At 42.9% G+C, this 12899-nt stretch overlaps 1 protein-coding gene across 4 annotated transcripts in view; it reads left to right on the forward strand.

Moving 5' to 3' along the window:
* KDM3A (lysine demethylase 3A) overlaps positions 1-12899 on the forward strand; it is a 115311-nt gene that overhangs the window by 12163 nt on the left and 90249 nt on the right. For all 4 annotated transcript variants that reach the window (XM_020969453.2, XM_078149292.1, XM_020969454.2 and 1 more), the window contains one exon: positions 9905-10048. In XM_020969453.2, the coding sequence (XP_020825112.1) occupies positions 9905-10048 (144 nt within the window). The remainder of the gene's footprint in view (positions 1-9904; positions 10049-12899) is intronic.

A 12899-nucleotide genomic window follows, 5' to 3' on the forward strand; every position in this document is an offset into this window, starting at 1 on the left:
ATGCTTTTTAATAAAATACTGTAAAAGTAATAATTTAGATGCTATATATAATTTCTAGTCCAATTCCTTTATTTTACAGGTCCAGAGAAATGTCATGTGACCTTGGGCAAATAATTTACAGTTAGAGGTAGAACTAAGCCTAGACTCCAGGTCTCCTGACTCCTGTTCTAGTGGGTTTTGGGGGTTTTGGTTTTGCTGTTCTTTCTATGCCCTATTCTAGTAAATCCAGACTTGGCTAGATCCAAAGATAAATCTAAAGGCTTTTTTGACTTTTTTTTTTTTTGGCTTTCACTTTGACACTGCTGAAGAGTTTTTAATTGTAACTTATTAATTTTTTTTTAAAAGTTTGAACATTATTAATTTATTTTGATTTATCAACAATCACTTCCATAAGCTTTTGAGTTTTAAATTTTTCTCCCCCTCCCTCCATATCTCCCTCCCCCAAACGGCATGCCATCTGATATAGGCTATACACATGCATTCCTGTTGAACATATTTTCACATTAGTGATGTTGTAAGTAAGAATTAGAAGCAATAGGAGGAACCACCAGAAAGAGGAAACAAAACACAGCAGAAGAAAAAGAAATAACAAATAGTCTGCTTTGATCCGCATTCAAACTCCATAGTTCTTTCTTTGGAAGTGAGTTGCATTGTCTATCATGAGACCTCTGGAGATATCTTAGATCCTTGTATTGCTGGGAAGGGCTAAGTTTATCAATATTAGTCATTGCACAACGTGGCTGTTGCTGTGTACAATGTTCTCCTGGTTCTGCTCACTTCACTCAGCATCAGACCGCACAAGTCTTTCCAGGTTTTTCTGAAGTCAGCCTGCTCATCATTTCTTATAGCACAGTACTATTCCATTACATTCATAAACCACAACTTGCTCAGCCATTCTGCAGTTGAGGGGCATCCTCTCAATTTCCAATTCTTTGCCACCACAAAAAGAGCTGCTATGAATATTTTTGTCCTTTTCCCATTTGTATGATCTTTTTGCGATGCAGCCCTAGAAGTGCTATTGTTGGGTCAAAAGGTCATGTACATTTTTGTAGCCCTTTGGGCATAGTTCCAAATTGGTCTCCAGAATGGTTAGATCATTTCACAACTCCACCAACAATGCATTAGTGTTCCATTTTTCCCACGTCTTCTCCAACATTTATCATTTTCCTGTTTTGTCATGTTGGCCAATCTGATAGGGTGATGTGGTACTTGCATTTCTCTAATCAATGGTGATTTAGAGCATTTTTTTGTTTGTTCGTTTGTTTTGTTTGGGCAATGGGGGTTAAGTGACTTGCCCAGGATCACACAGCTAGTAAGTGTTATGTGTCTGAGGTCGTATTTGAACTCTGGTCCTTCTGATTCCAGGGCCAGTGCTCTATCCACTGCGCCAGCTAGCTGCTCCTAGAGCATTTTTTCGTATGACCACAGATGGCTTTAATTCATCTGAGAACTGCCTGTTCATATCCTTCTTAATATCCTTTTCTTTTGGCTAGGCAGTGGGGTTAAGTGACTTGCCCAGGGTCACACAGGCCGGATTTGAATTCATGTCCTCCTGAATCCAGGGCTGGTGCTCTATCCACTGGGCCACCTACTTGCCCCTTTCCTTCTTAATTAAAAAAAAAATTAAATTTTTTTAGCACCTTAATTTTTTTTTTAGTACCTTAAAATATTATTCCTCTAAACTCTACAAGTGTCCTAGAATTGTGTTGCATATCTGTATCTATCATTTTAAGACAGTTATTCTCACACCTCAAGGGTAGGGACTGGACCTAGAATTTCATTGGTATAGGGAAGGAGGTCCTGCTGGTGGGCTGCCCCTATTGTCTAGAGAGCTGCCTGGGCACAAAAAGGTTAACTGATTTGCTCCCAGGTCACCGTGGCCATTGTGTCAGTCTGGACCAAACTCCCAGGCCACCTCTTTAGCCACTGTGTCCTACTGCCTCTCTAGTTAGAGTAAGTAAGTATTCTCCCATTTTACAGAGAACGAGAAAGGTCCAGAAGGGCTGAGTGCTCAACCTAGGATTTGGAATCATAAGGTTTTTTTCCTTTGTATTTCTGAAGTCTGTCATAATGGTTGTGTGCTACTTGATTGTTATCTACAGGCCTGATAGCTCTTCATTATTTTGGTCAGTCTCTGTACTCCTGGTTTACACTGTGCTTGTCCTCTTTCCCTTTACTTTGAATGACACTAACAGCCTCTCAGGCTTGAGGTGTTGGCATGATTTTGTTGAGTATCCCCTTGCCAGAGTTCCTTACATTTGTTTATCAGTCTGAAGTCTGGTGTTTTTCCTTTCAGATGAGCCTTTTCTTTTGCTCAGTGCACTGCTCCCACCATGTTTTGGCGCTCGATCATTAGTAGATTTCCTGTAACAGCCTCAGTGAAAGACTATCAGAGTTGGAAATTTCTTGGAGACCATACTGTCCATCCCATTAATTAGCAAGCATTTATTTATGAAGTACTTCTCGTGTATGGTGCTGTAGGTACAGAGGTGAAACTAGATTAGTCCCTCAAGAAGCTTACATTTTAACTGGGGAAAGCGACATTCACACAAACAAGTAACTGCAGAATATGGACAATATAAATACACTGTGATTTGGAGGCTCCTGGCAGGTGGGCGTGGGAATGGGGGTGGAGAAGGAGTCAGGAAAGGTATTTAGGAGGAAAAGGCATTTTGCTGTCTGCTGCCTTACTCACAAGGCTTAGTGACAGGGAATGACTGACTCCCTCCAAAGGCAGACTGCTCCTGGATGTTTTAGATTGTGAGGAAGCTTCTGTGGCAACCCTAAATGTACACGTCGGGGCACTCTGTACCCTTCTCTTGGAGTTTTGGGGAACTGTGCGTGGCAGTTCTAATTCGTCTTCCAAGTGACAGCCCTTGGATGAATTTGGACTGGATGGTCACTAAGGTTCCTTCAGATCCCTTGTTACCTGTGCTTGACAAGTTTTCACACCCTCTCCTAAGCTTTTGTTCCTCCTAGATAAATGTGATCACTTTAACAGATCTGCCCCTAAGGCTTCTTCTCTTCATCCTGGTTGCTCTACTTATCCTGAATGATTGGAAAAACTGCTTTAATAAGATTTATTAAGCCCCTCTCTGTACCAGCACTGCTAAACACCTGGAATACACAGGCCAAAGACAGTCCCCGCCTTCAAGGAGCTCACAATCTAATGAGGGAAGAAAACACTTTTAAAAAGTTAGAAAGGAGGGATGTGGAGAGGGAGAGGAGGAGGAGGAAGGGTGAAAGGGGATGAAGATACCCAGCAAGGGGGTGTGGCAAAGTCCTGTAGTCAGGTGGGAAAAAGACACCCACCTCTCTAATGTCTACCCACTCAGAGGGAAGAAGGGGGCGCAGGGTCAAGGGGTACTGCTTATTAAGTGCTTAATATGTACCAGTGCACTGGGTTAAACTTGACAAACAATACAAATACAAGCAAGCAAGTCCCTACTATCAAGGTGCTCGCATTGGAATAGGGGAAGACGATAATATAGAGAGAGGAGCTAGACTAGAAGAGTGTGTGTGCATTGGGCTGGTGTTAGCATGGTTCAGAGTGGTCCGAGAAGTGGTGTGGTGGCCTGGCTCTGGGCAGCATGAAGTGCTACCCATCAGAACTTGGGGTCCCCAAAGCGTAGTGCTTAGCACTGAAGACGGTGTTCTTGCTGTGCTCCAGCGAGGGCAGACTAGGGCAGGCCACCTTCCTGGACTCGGGGTCTGAGACAGCTCAATATGGCGTTAGCTTCTTTTGGCTGCCTTGACACATTGTTGTGACTCAGTTGCTAAGTGCGTGCAGATGACAGCCAAAGGCAATACAGATTTAGATTGCAAGCTTGCTTTTAAATTCATGTGAAGGATGATGGTTAATGCACAGTATGGTCTCATAAAGCAGATGTATCAGAGGGTAAAAGCAGCTTTTTAAAGGTTTGGCAACATCTGGCTAAACAGCAGCACCTCCAGGGTGACTAAAGATGAAAATGGAAATCCGGCAAGCAGAGAAAAATAGATGGGTAACAAATAGGTTAACACCAGCAAGCACCAAGCAGTGACTCTGCCGCACTGGACAGCAGTGTCGCGGTCCTGTGTGAAGAAATCCTACGGGAACGGTGGTTGGACGATTCCTGTGTAGAGGCAGGAGGACACACTCGTGAGACGTTAGAAACATTGAGGGATTGATATGCAAGATATCAAGCAAGGAGGAGAAGCCAGCACAAAACATCTTGGACCTTATTAATCTCTCACACCACCACCACCACCACCACCACCACCCCCCCAAAAAAAAAGAGAGAGAGAAGAAAGCATCAGTAAATAGCGGTATGTGCCAATTCTGTCCCATATATGAAAATACGAAAATAATCTATACATGAATTGAACACATCCTTGATTCGTATGTTGTGGGGGAAATGGGCTTTTGTAATGTGGTGCACTTTTCAGACTTCATCTTTACAGCTTCACAGTTGACTGGAAGATAGACTATAAGGTCTCATTTGTGTTTTCTGTTGATTGTGGAAAAGGCCTCTAATTTGTTATAATGAAATACTGCCTTAAAGGCTTTTTCCTAGGGTATCTCCCATTCACATATCGAAACCATTCAAGATTCCTTGAAAGATGTAGCAGGAATAACCCCGCTCAGTGCCTGTTCACAAACATCAGGAGAGGCATCAGACACTGAGGTGTGTGCTCACCAAAGGTGTGAAGGAGGAGAGCCAGTCCAGAGTCCAAGCAGAAGAGTGGTTGATTCCTATTGAATGATGAGGTCCGCCAGATTTCCCTGGTTGTGGATAATATTTGTACTTGTTGCATTAAGCCCCAGTATCTTGCAGAAAATTCTGGAAGAGACTTGTGACCGCTCAGGTGTGGGGCCTGACCATCTACATAGAAAAGCGCTAAGTTGATGAAGAATGCCGATTGCCAAATTATGATGTTCATTTGAGTGGACAGCCTGTTAAGATTATCCATCTGTGCAAGTGGAGGTGAGGTATATGTACTGGGGGACAGACAGAACAGATGAACAGTGTTTACTTAGGTCCAGAATTGAATAAGAGGACAGGAAGAGCAGTCTGGATTGCCTTCAGGAAATTACACAGTTGGCTCTTTTAGTGATTGAGAAACAAAATACTAAAATTCCTTGGTGTGTGGCTATATGGCAGTGAGATATGGAGTAAATACAGTTTTTTGAATTTTGAAGAATTAAAAATGAATGTTACATGGTGGGATATTGGGGAGGTACATACTGGGTATGAGCAGTCTGCAGAAGAACAGGAGTAAAAGATCATCAGGAAAATACAATAGAATGATGGAGTGAATTGTACATCAAAGGTGATAGCATCTATGTTCTACCCCTTAACTGTGGATAATATCTGGACCATCTTCTCTTTCTGTTCCCTGTCTTGGTGATCTCATCAATCCTTAAGTATTTATTTTTAATCTCTATGAAGCCTTATTTCCAGAGTTTCAGGCCCATATCACCAATAGCCTGTTGAACATTTCAAACTGAATGTGCTATAGGGAAAACTACAAAACAATTCATTATTTCATCTTACCCCCAAACATTACTATTTTCTATTGAAAACATGACATCCTTCAGTCACAAAGGTTCACAATCTCAAGAGTCATCTTTGACTTCTCTCTCCTACCCTATGTAATCAGTTTGCCAAGTCTTACTGATTCTGCCCATATGATAACTCTTGGATCTATCTCCTTGGTACTCACGTGACCAACACTGTAGTTGAGGTCTTGCCTTGTAAGTTTCCTATGCTTTTCAGCTCAAGACTTTCCCAGTTTTAATCCGTCTTGCATCAGCTAACAAAGTGAGTCTAAAAGCACAGACCTGATCTGTCATTTTAACTTTTTTCTCAATTACACGCAAACAAAAGATCTTAATGTTCTTTTTTTTAACATTTTGACTTCCAAATTCTCTGCCTCCCTTCCCCCCTCCTTGAGAAGATAAGCAATTTGATATCAATTATAAATGTGCAGTCCTGCAAAACATTTCCATATTATCCACATTGCAAAAGAAAATGCATGTCCCCAAAAAATCCTCAAGAATAGTAAAGTTTAAAAAGTAGGCTTCAGTCTTCATTCAGACTCTTTCAGTACTTTCTCTGGACGTGGATAGCAGTTTTCATTACGAGTGAGAACAGCGGAGTCATTCACGGTTGATCACTGTACAAGGTCGCTGTCACTGTGTTCTTACAGCGTGTCCTCATGTCCTCCTGGTTTTGCTCGTTTCACTCTGCTTCAGCTCATGGAAGTCTTCCCGGGTTTTTCGCAGAGCGCCTTGCTTGTCTTATCATGCAGTAGTATTCTGTCACAGCCATCTACCACAGCTTGTTCAACTCTTCGCCGGTTGTTGAGTGGCCTCTCAGTTTCCAATTCTTTGCCACCAGAAAACAGTTGCTATAATAAACATTTTTGTACGTGTAGGTTCTTTTCCTTTTATCTCGTTGAGATATAGACCTAGTAGTGGTATCGCGAGGTTAAAGGGGATGCAGTTGTATAGCACTCTGGACATAGTTCCAAATTGCTCTCCAGAATGGTTGGGTCAGTTCACAACTCTGCCAGTAATGTGCTAATGTCCATTTGTCATTTCTTTAATCAGTAGTGATTTAGACTCGGAGCATTTTTTCATACAACTTAGCTTTGATTGTCTAAAAACTGCCTGTTCATATCCCTTGACCATTTATCGATTGGGGAATGAGTTGTATTCTAAAAGTGACTCATTTGTCTATTTCTGAGAAATGAGGCCTTTATTGAGAAACTTGGTGTAAAATTTTTTTTGTCCAGTTCCCTGTTTTCCTTCTAATCTTGGCTGCATTGGTTTTGTTTGCGCAGAAACGTAAGTTTGATGTAATCAAAATTATCCAGTTTACTCCCGTAATGCTCTCTATCGCTTGTTGGGTCATAAATTCTTCCCTTATCCATCGTTCTGACCACTAAAAATATCCATGCTTCCCTAACTTGCCTATTATGGCACCCTTTATGTATAAATCAGGGACCCATTTTGACCATATCACAGGTATACGGCGTGAGGTGTGAGTTTCTGCTAAACTGCTTTCCAGTTTTCCCAGCAGTTTTTGTCAAATAGTGATTTCTTGTTCCAAAATCCCGAATCTTTGGGTTTGTCGAACACTATGTTGAAGTTCAGTGAGTTTTTACCTTTGTGTCATGTATGTCTGTGTGTACATGTTTGGCAGTTAAAAGCCTTCACGGTCTGCTTCCCACCTACCTTTCCAGGTTCGTTGTGCGTTGTTCCCCTTCAGCCATCCTGGTCTATTCATGGCCTCTAGTCATCTCCCATTTCAGTGCCTTTAAGCCCCACACATACTTGATGTTCTGCTAGGTGCTGGTGGTATAAAGACAAATGTGCAGTGATCTCTGAATTTAAGGTCACAGTCCAGCTGGGAGATGGGGGGTGTATACAACATAGGAAAGCAGCTGTGGAACAGTTCAGATATGTAGACAAGCTACGGGGTGTCCTGTATGAGGAACAGTAAACAGGCCTTCCTGAGTGGCACATACGGTGTTCGGAGGGGAAGACAGCTCCAAAGCTGGGTTGGGATCAGCTTCTGAAAGGCTCCCAATGCCAGAGGCGTTCATATTTGATTCGGGAGCTGATTGGGGAGCGTGGAGTTTGTGTGGGTGTGTGGGGGCCATTGGCAGGCCTGCGTTTTAGGAAAATCACTGGCACCTGGGTGGCAGATAGATTGGAGGGGAGTGGGGGGGAGGGGGTAGCAGGAAGACCAGTTAGGAGGTGGTGGCAGTAGTTTAGGTGTAAAGTGATGGGAGCCTGAAGCAGGGTGGGGCTGTGAGAGTGAGTGGGGGGGAGGGGGAAGACATACTTTTATATATATGTTTCTCTCAAAAGAATGTAAGCTCTGAAGGGCCTGTTTCACTTCTGTGAGTATATCTCGTGTGCTTGGCACCTAGTAGGTGTTTTAATTAGTGCTTGTTTGATTTGATTTGGGGTATGTGCTCAGTAGTGGAATACCTAGGTTCAGGTATATGGACAGTTTAGTTTTAGTGGCTTTCCTCACTTCCAAATCTAAAACGGTTGAACCATTTCAGTTTCACTAGTAGTATTAATGTGCGTATCTTCCCATAGCCATTTTTTAAAATTATGTTTGCATTTCTCATTAGCATTTTGGAGCATTTTCCCCGTATTGTTGTTGATGTTTTTTTTAAGAACTAACTTAAATCTTCCTTTCTTGTAGAATTGAAAAATCACAATGTCCCATTACTTGTTGATCACTGTTCTAACTTTTTCAGTTATCCCTTGTGCAATTGTAACATGAGACTGCTTGTAGTAAAGAGGTCAGTTTTTGTACTATCCCACACACTATTGGGTTGACCTGGGTGGTGGCTAAACAGTATCTGTAGTGCTTAGAGGTTTTTTAACTTTGAAATAAGGGGATTTGGGTAAGGTGATTTTTGAGGTCTTTTCCAGCTCAAAAATTCTCTGATTTTTGTCATAGCTCCCAAACCAATGAGTAGAAGAAGCCCATTAGGGAGCGGAGTCATATGGTGTCATAGATAGAGAGATGGAGTCAAGAAGACTTGGTATCACATCCTGCCTCAGTCACTTACTAACGTTGTGGGCCCCACTGAGTCCCATAACCTTTCTGAGAGAGTTGGCCTCTGACAGCCTTTCTTGTGCTCAGCCTGTAAATACAGGACTTCTACTTTTTGAAGTCTGTCTGGGGTTCCTAAGCAAGTGTTTGGGGAATGTTTGATTCAGAAGTCCCATCGTAGATAGAGAGCTGGAAGGGACTTGACGGCCATTTCATCCAGAGGAGAAAACTGTGGTGCAGAGGTACAGTGACTTCCTAAGTTACATGATAAATAACTAGTGTTTTGGAAGTAATAACTAACATTTATATAAGGCTTTAGTTTTCATGAGGCATTTTATTACCTACATTTGGTTGGATCCTCACAGTAACCTGCTATAATGGAATAATAAATAGTTCACATTTTTTTAGCACTTTACTCACAACAAAACAACCCTGTTAGGTACAAGTATTTTATTTAAATATTTTTTTTAATCAATGCCAATCTACTCCTTCCTCCTGTATTCTCGCAGAGAGCCATGTCTTAAACAAACAATGAGAAAACCAAAACAGTTCAGCAAAACTAACCGGTCGGTGGAGACCGGGGCAGCTTTCCATACTAACTCGGAAGCCCTCCCTCCCTTCCTTCGTGCAAGTCTTTTATTAGTCCCCTCACAGGAAGCTCAAACACTTGTCCTCCTGACTCCAGGGTTTCCTTGCACTGCGGCTCACATTGAGGTTGCTGATGCAAATACTATTACACTTTTTCCAGATGAGGGAACTGAAGCTACTAAAGAGGCTTCTCACTTGGGGTGAGGCTTAGGAACTGATTTGTCCACAGTCACAGCGAGGGACTGGCAAAGAGGTCCAGAGCCAGTGCTTTCTCCAGTCTCAGCTCACTGAAATTAAATATGAGAATATTCTGAAAACCATTGGCCGTTAGATTGTTAAGATTTGCAGGTTTGCTCTAGCATTTGCCAAAACCTGCCATATGCCATGTGATTGTACTAGGCCTAAGGGAGGAAGAAAGGTGATATTGGCCAGTAGTCTCATGGAGTGTAGAAAGTCCTCAGAAATTCTCATGGCATACTTAACTTGCAGCCCTAAGAACCATACTTCTTTTCATTTGATTGACTGTTTGGTTTAAAGGTTTTGCAGACCAGAAATCCTGGTTTACTTTCTGTATCCATCATGATCAAGAAAGCATGCTATAATAGTAGATGGTGGGGAAAGAACAGGGGAAAATAAAGTGAGAAATATACGTATTTGAGGTGTGGCATAGGGCCAGTGACCATGGGGTCTTTATACTGTTGACTGGTTTGTTTTACTGTTTCACTTAAGTTTTCTCTTCCCCCTCTTCCTAGGTGTGTGTGGAATTTGATGGAGAATCATGGAAGAAGAGAAGATGGATCGAAGTATATAGCCTTCAAAGGAAGGCCTTTTTAGTGGAACATAACCTGGTTTTGGCTGAGCGGCAGTCGGCTGAGATTGTGCAGTGGCCTGCAATAGTGAGTAAAAGCCTTCTGAACCTTCCCAGGTGACATATAACAGAACTTCTTCAGCGTCTCACAGATGTCATCATTGTGCTGATTTTGGAGGGAAACATAGATATTTGAAAACAGCTTAGTCGGCTGCCCTCCTTGATTGCCAAGTATACCTTTATCCTGAATATAAGTGAAAATAACTCAAGGTACATTTCTTTCTTGTTAGTTGACGGTAAATGAAATTCAGGGATGAGGTACAGAATCATTAAGAAATATTTTAATTAGGATTTTCACTAACGTCTTCCTTTTCTAAATTAACTTATTTTGACTTTGTGTAGTTTCTTTAAATCTAGGATTTAAGTCTGATAGTTTCTCGAAATCTGGCAGATGTTCATCATGGTATTCTACACTCTAAAATATGAAACCTGTGCTGATTTGTGGAACCTAAGAATTTGGCTGGGCTTCTGTGGCCCAACCTCAGGGATGTCATTGCTCAAGTGGGTGTGCTGGTACATACCTCAGCCTTCTCTGTACAAGGGTGTGGAGGAGGCTTGTAGAATAGAGGGCCCCCTCTGAGCTTTGGAACTATTGCCTTTCCGGGGAATTCTCTGACTGCCACAGTTGAAGTGAGTGAAGGAAGTTAATGTGTGATTTCAGAGGAGGAGCTACTGGAGGTGTTAATAAAGTCAGATCATCAGTGACAGAATTGGAAGGAGTTTCAGAAGTCATCTTGTCCATAGCTGTCTCATCTGTACTGTCTAGCTAGTGATCTCTTCGTGATCTCTGAGTGGTTCAGAGATAATTTTGTAGAAAAGATGACATTTGTGCTAAGCCTTGAAAGATAAGATGAATTTAGATAGTATCAGTGTGTACGGGGATGGTCCTGGAGAATAGTGAGCCACTACAATATGCCGCATTGGAAGGAGTGTGCATGCGTGCGTGTGTGCGTAGGAGAATTATTGCATTCTTAGGAATTGGGTTCACGTTAGAAAAGGTGTTTAACATAGTGTTGAAAAGGGTCGTGCTTGTGGTTCGTCCTTTGTTCTGGAAGAGGACCATGATGTCAGGGAGGTGGTGACATGACTTGCAGTTGACCTTGATTTGAGGGAAGGCTGTGCAAGGTCACCAGCCTCACTTTCTACTCCAGAGGTATCTGGGTCCAGCGGCCAGACAGTCATCAGGAAGACTGGAGACGGCCCAGGATGCAGTGGGAGACCCTGGCCCTTTTAAGGTTCTCACTTTGAGTGAGGTAACACCCATTTAGTGAATAGGCCTCTTTGAGGAATGAGTCCAGGGATGGCCCCTTTATTTAAAAAAAAAAAAAGAAGTCCAACTGGGAGGGTTGCTCAGGGTTGCTGGCCAAAAGAGAAATAGTTACTATTCACATTCACTCTGAGCCAGGAGGGCCCAAAAAATAACCATCAAATGGTGCTTGGGCAGGGACCTATTGTCCAATCTATGTGCTCCAGAGTGAATTGGGTTTAAGGCTTGGTGTTTGAGGAAAAAATCTAGCCAGCAAACCCTACACTAACTAGGTAGCTTTTGGCCATCAAAATTTACCTTCCTTTGGGCAGTACACCCTCAGGTAAGGGGAAAGGACAGGATAGGAGAGGTTGAAAAGGGTAGTTGAAGCCAGATTGTGGAGAACTGTAAAGGTGAGGTAGAAATGACAGACTCAGTAGGAGCCAGTAAAACATTGAGGGGAGGGGAACGACTCACAGAGTCCAGAGAATGGAGTGGTAGGACAGCTTTCCGTGAGGCAGGAGTTCCAAGAAGCTCTCCTCACCCACACAGTGAGGACTTACTAAATCTAAATAAAGGCTCCTCACCTTCTAAATCCTGCAGATTCAATAGAATAAGAAAGTTGACAGAAGAAGTACAGGGGGGAAATGGCTAGTGGCTCTGTTTAGAGGGTAAGGATGTAGAAAGAGGTAGGTTTTAATTGGGTCTCCTTCAAAGTCTGAAGATAGGAATTTGGACCTCAGCTTAATGGTTCAGAGACCAAGGATGGGAGCTGCATAAGGACAGGGGCTGGAGTTTTTGCTTGAACTTTGCGTTTCTCCTAGGGCCTCTCAGAGCTGTGTGCGGCTGTTTGATCTTAATAAAAAGAAGCTGGAGATGAAGTTTGCTGATGGGAGACAGTCAGTAGTTGCATATGGCATTGTGACAGGAGAGGTAGGGCTATGAAACTAGGGCAAGCAGCTCTGTTTGAGAGACTGAACAAAGTGGAAGGAGTGAAGTGAGATAGAAGGGGCTTCATTAGACTAGGTGAGCTGTTCCTGTTGAAGGCAGAGAAAGGAGAATGGGAGAGATCGGGATTGGGACAGGTTGTGTAGGGGCCATGTGAGCCTGGCTAAACTTTGATTGGTGGGGCCCTCCGAACTCCTTTCTGTGCCCCTTCTTGCTTTTCTGTTTTTGAAACTACAGACTCATTTCCAGTACAAATCTGCACGGAAGCTTTAACTTGCTCTGGTTTTCTGACCTGGGCCAGTGTGACCCTGCTTAGGCCTTTTTCTTTGTTAGTTTTTGTTAGCCTTTTGCTCCTGTTCCTGGGGACTCATCGTGTTTGTGCCAGCCTTGGTGCTGACACATTTGTCAGCTTACCCTACTGCAGCTCAGGACTCTCCCCCTAGCCTCCCCCAGGAGCAGGGGTCGCAGGCACAAACCGCCGTCCTCCCTGACCCCCTCCCAGATACTGGTCAGGTTGGCTTTTGCCTATTTGAAGCTTTCTGCTGTCACCTAGGTCTGCCATTAGAACCCAGATTCTTAAGCTGTGTCTCCAGGGTAACTATCAGCTGGTTGTTAGTTGGCCATTGAATGAAATAAGTGTAGTAATTGGATCTGAGATATGCATAAATAGACTTAACTATCCCTC

The sequence above is a fragment of the Phascolarctos cinereus genome, unplaced genomic scaffold (assembly GCF_003287225.1).
Source record: "Phascolarctos cinereus isolate Bilbo 61053 unplaced genomic scaffold, phaCin_HiC Scaffold_2;HRSCAF=192, whole genome shotgun sequence".
NCBI lineage: Eukaryota > Metazoa > Chordata > Mammalia > Diprotodontia > Phascolarctidae > Phascolarctos > Phascolarctos cinereus.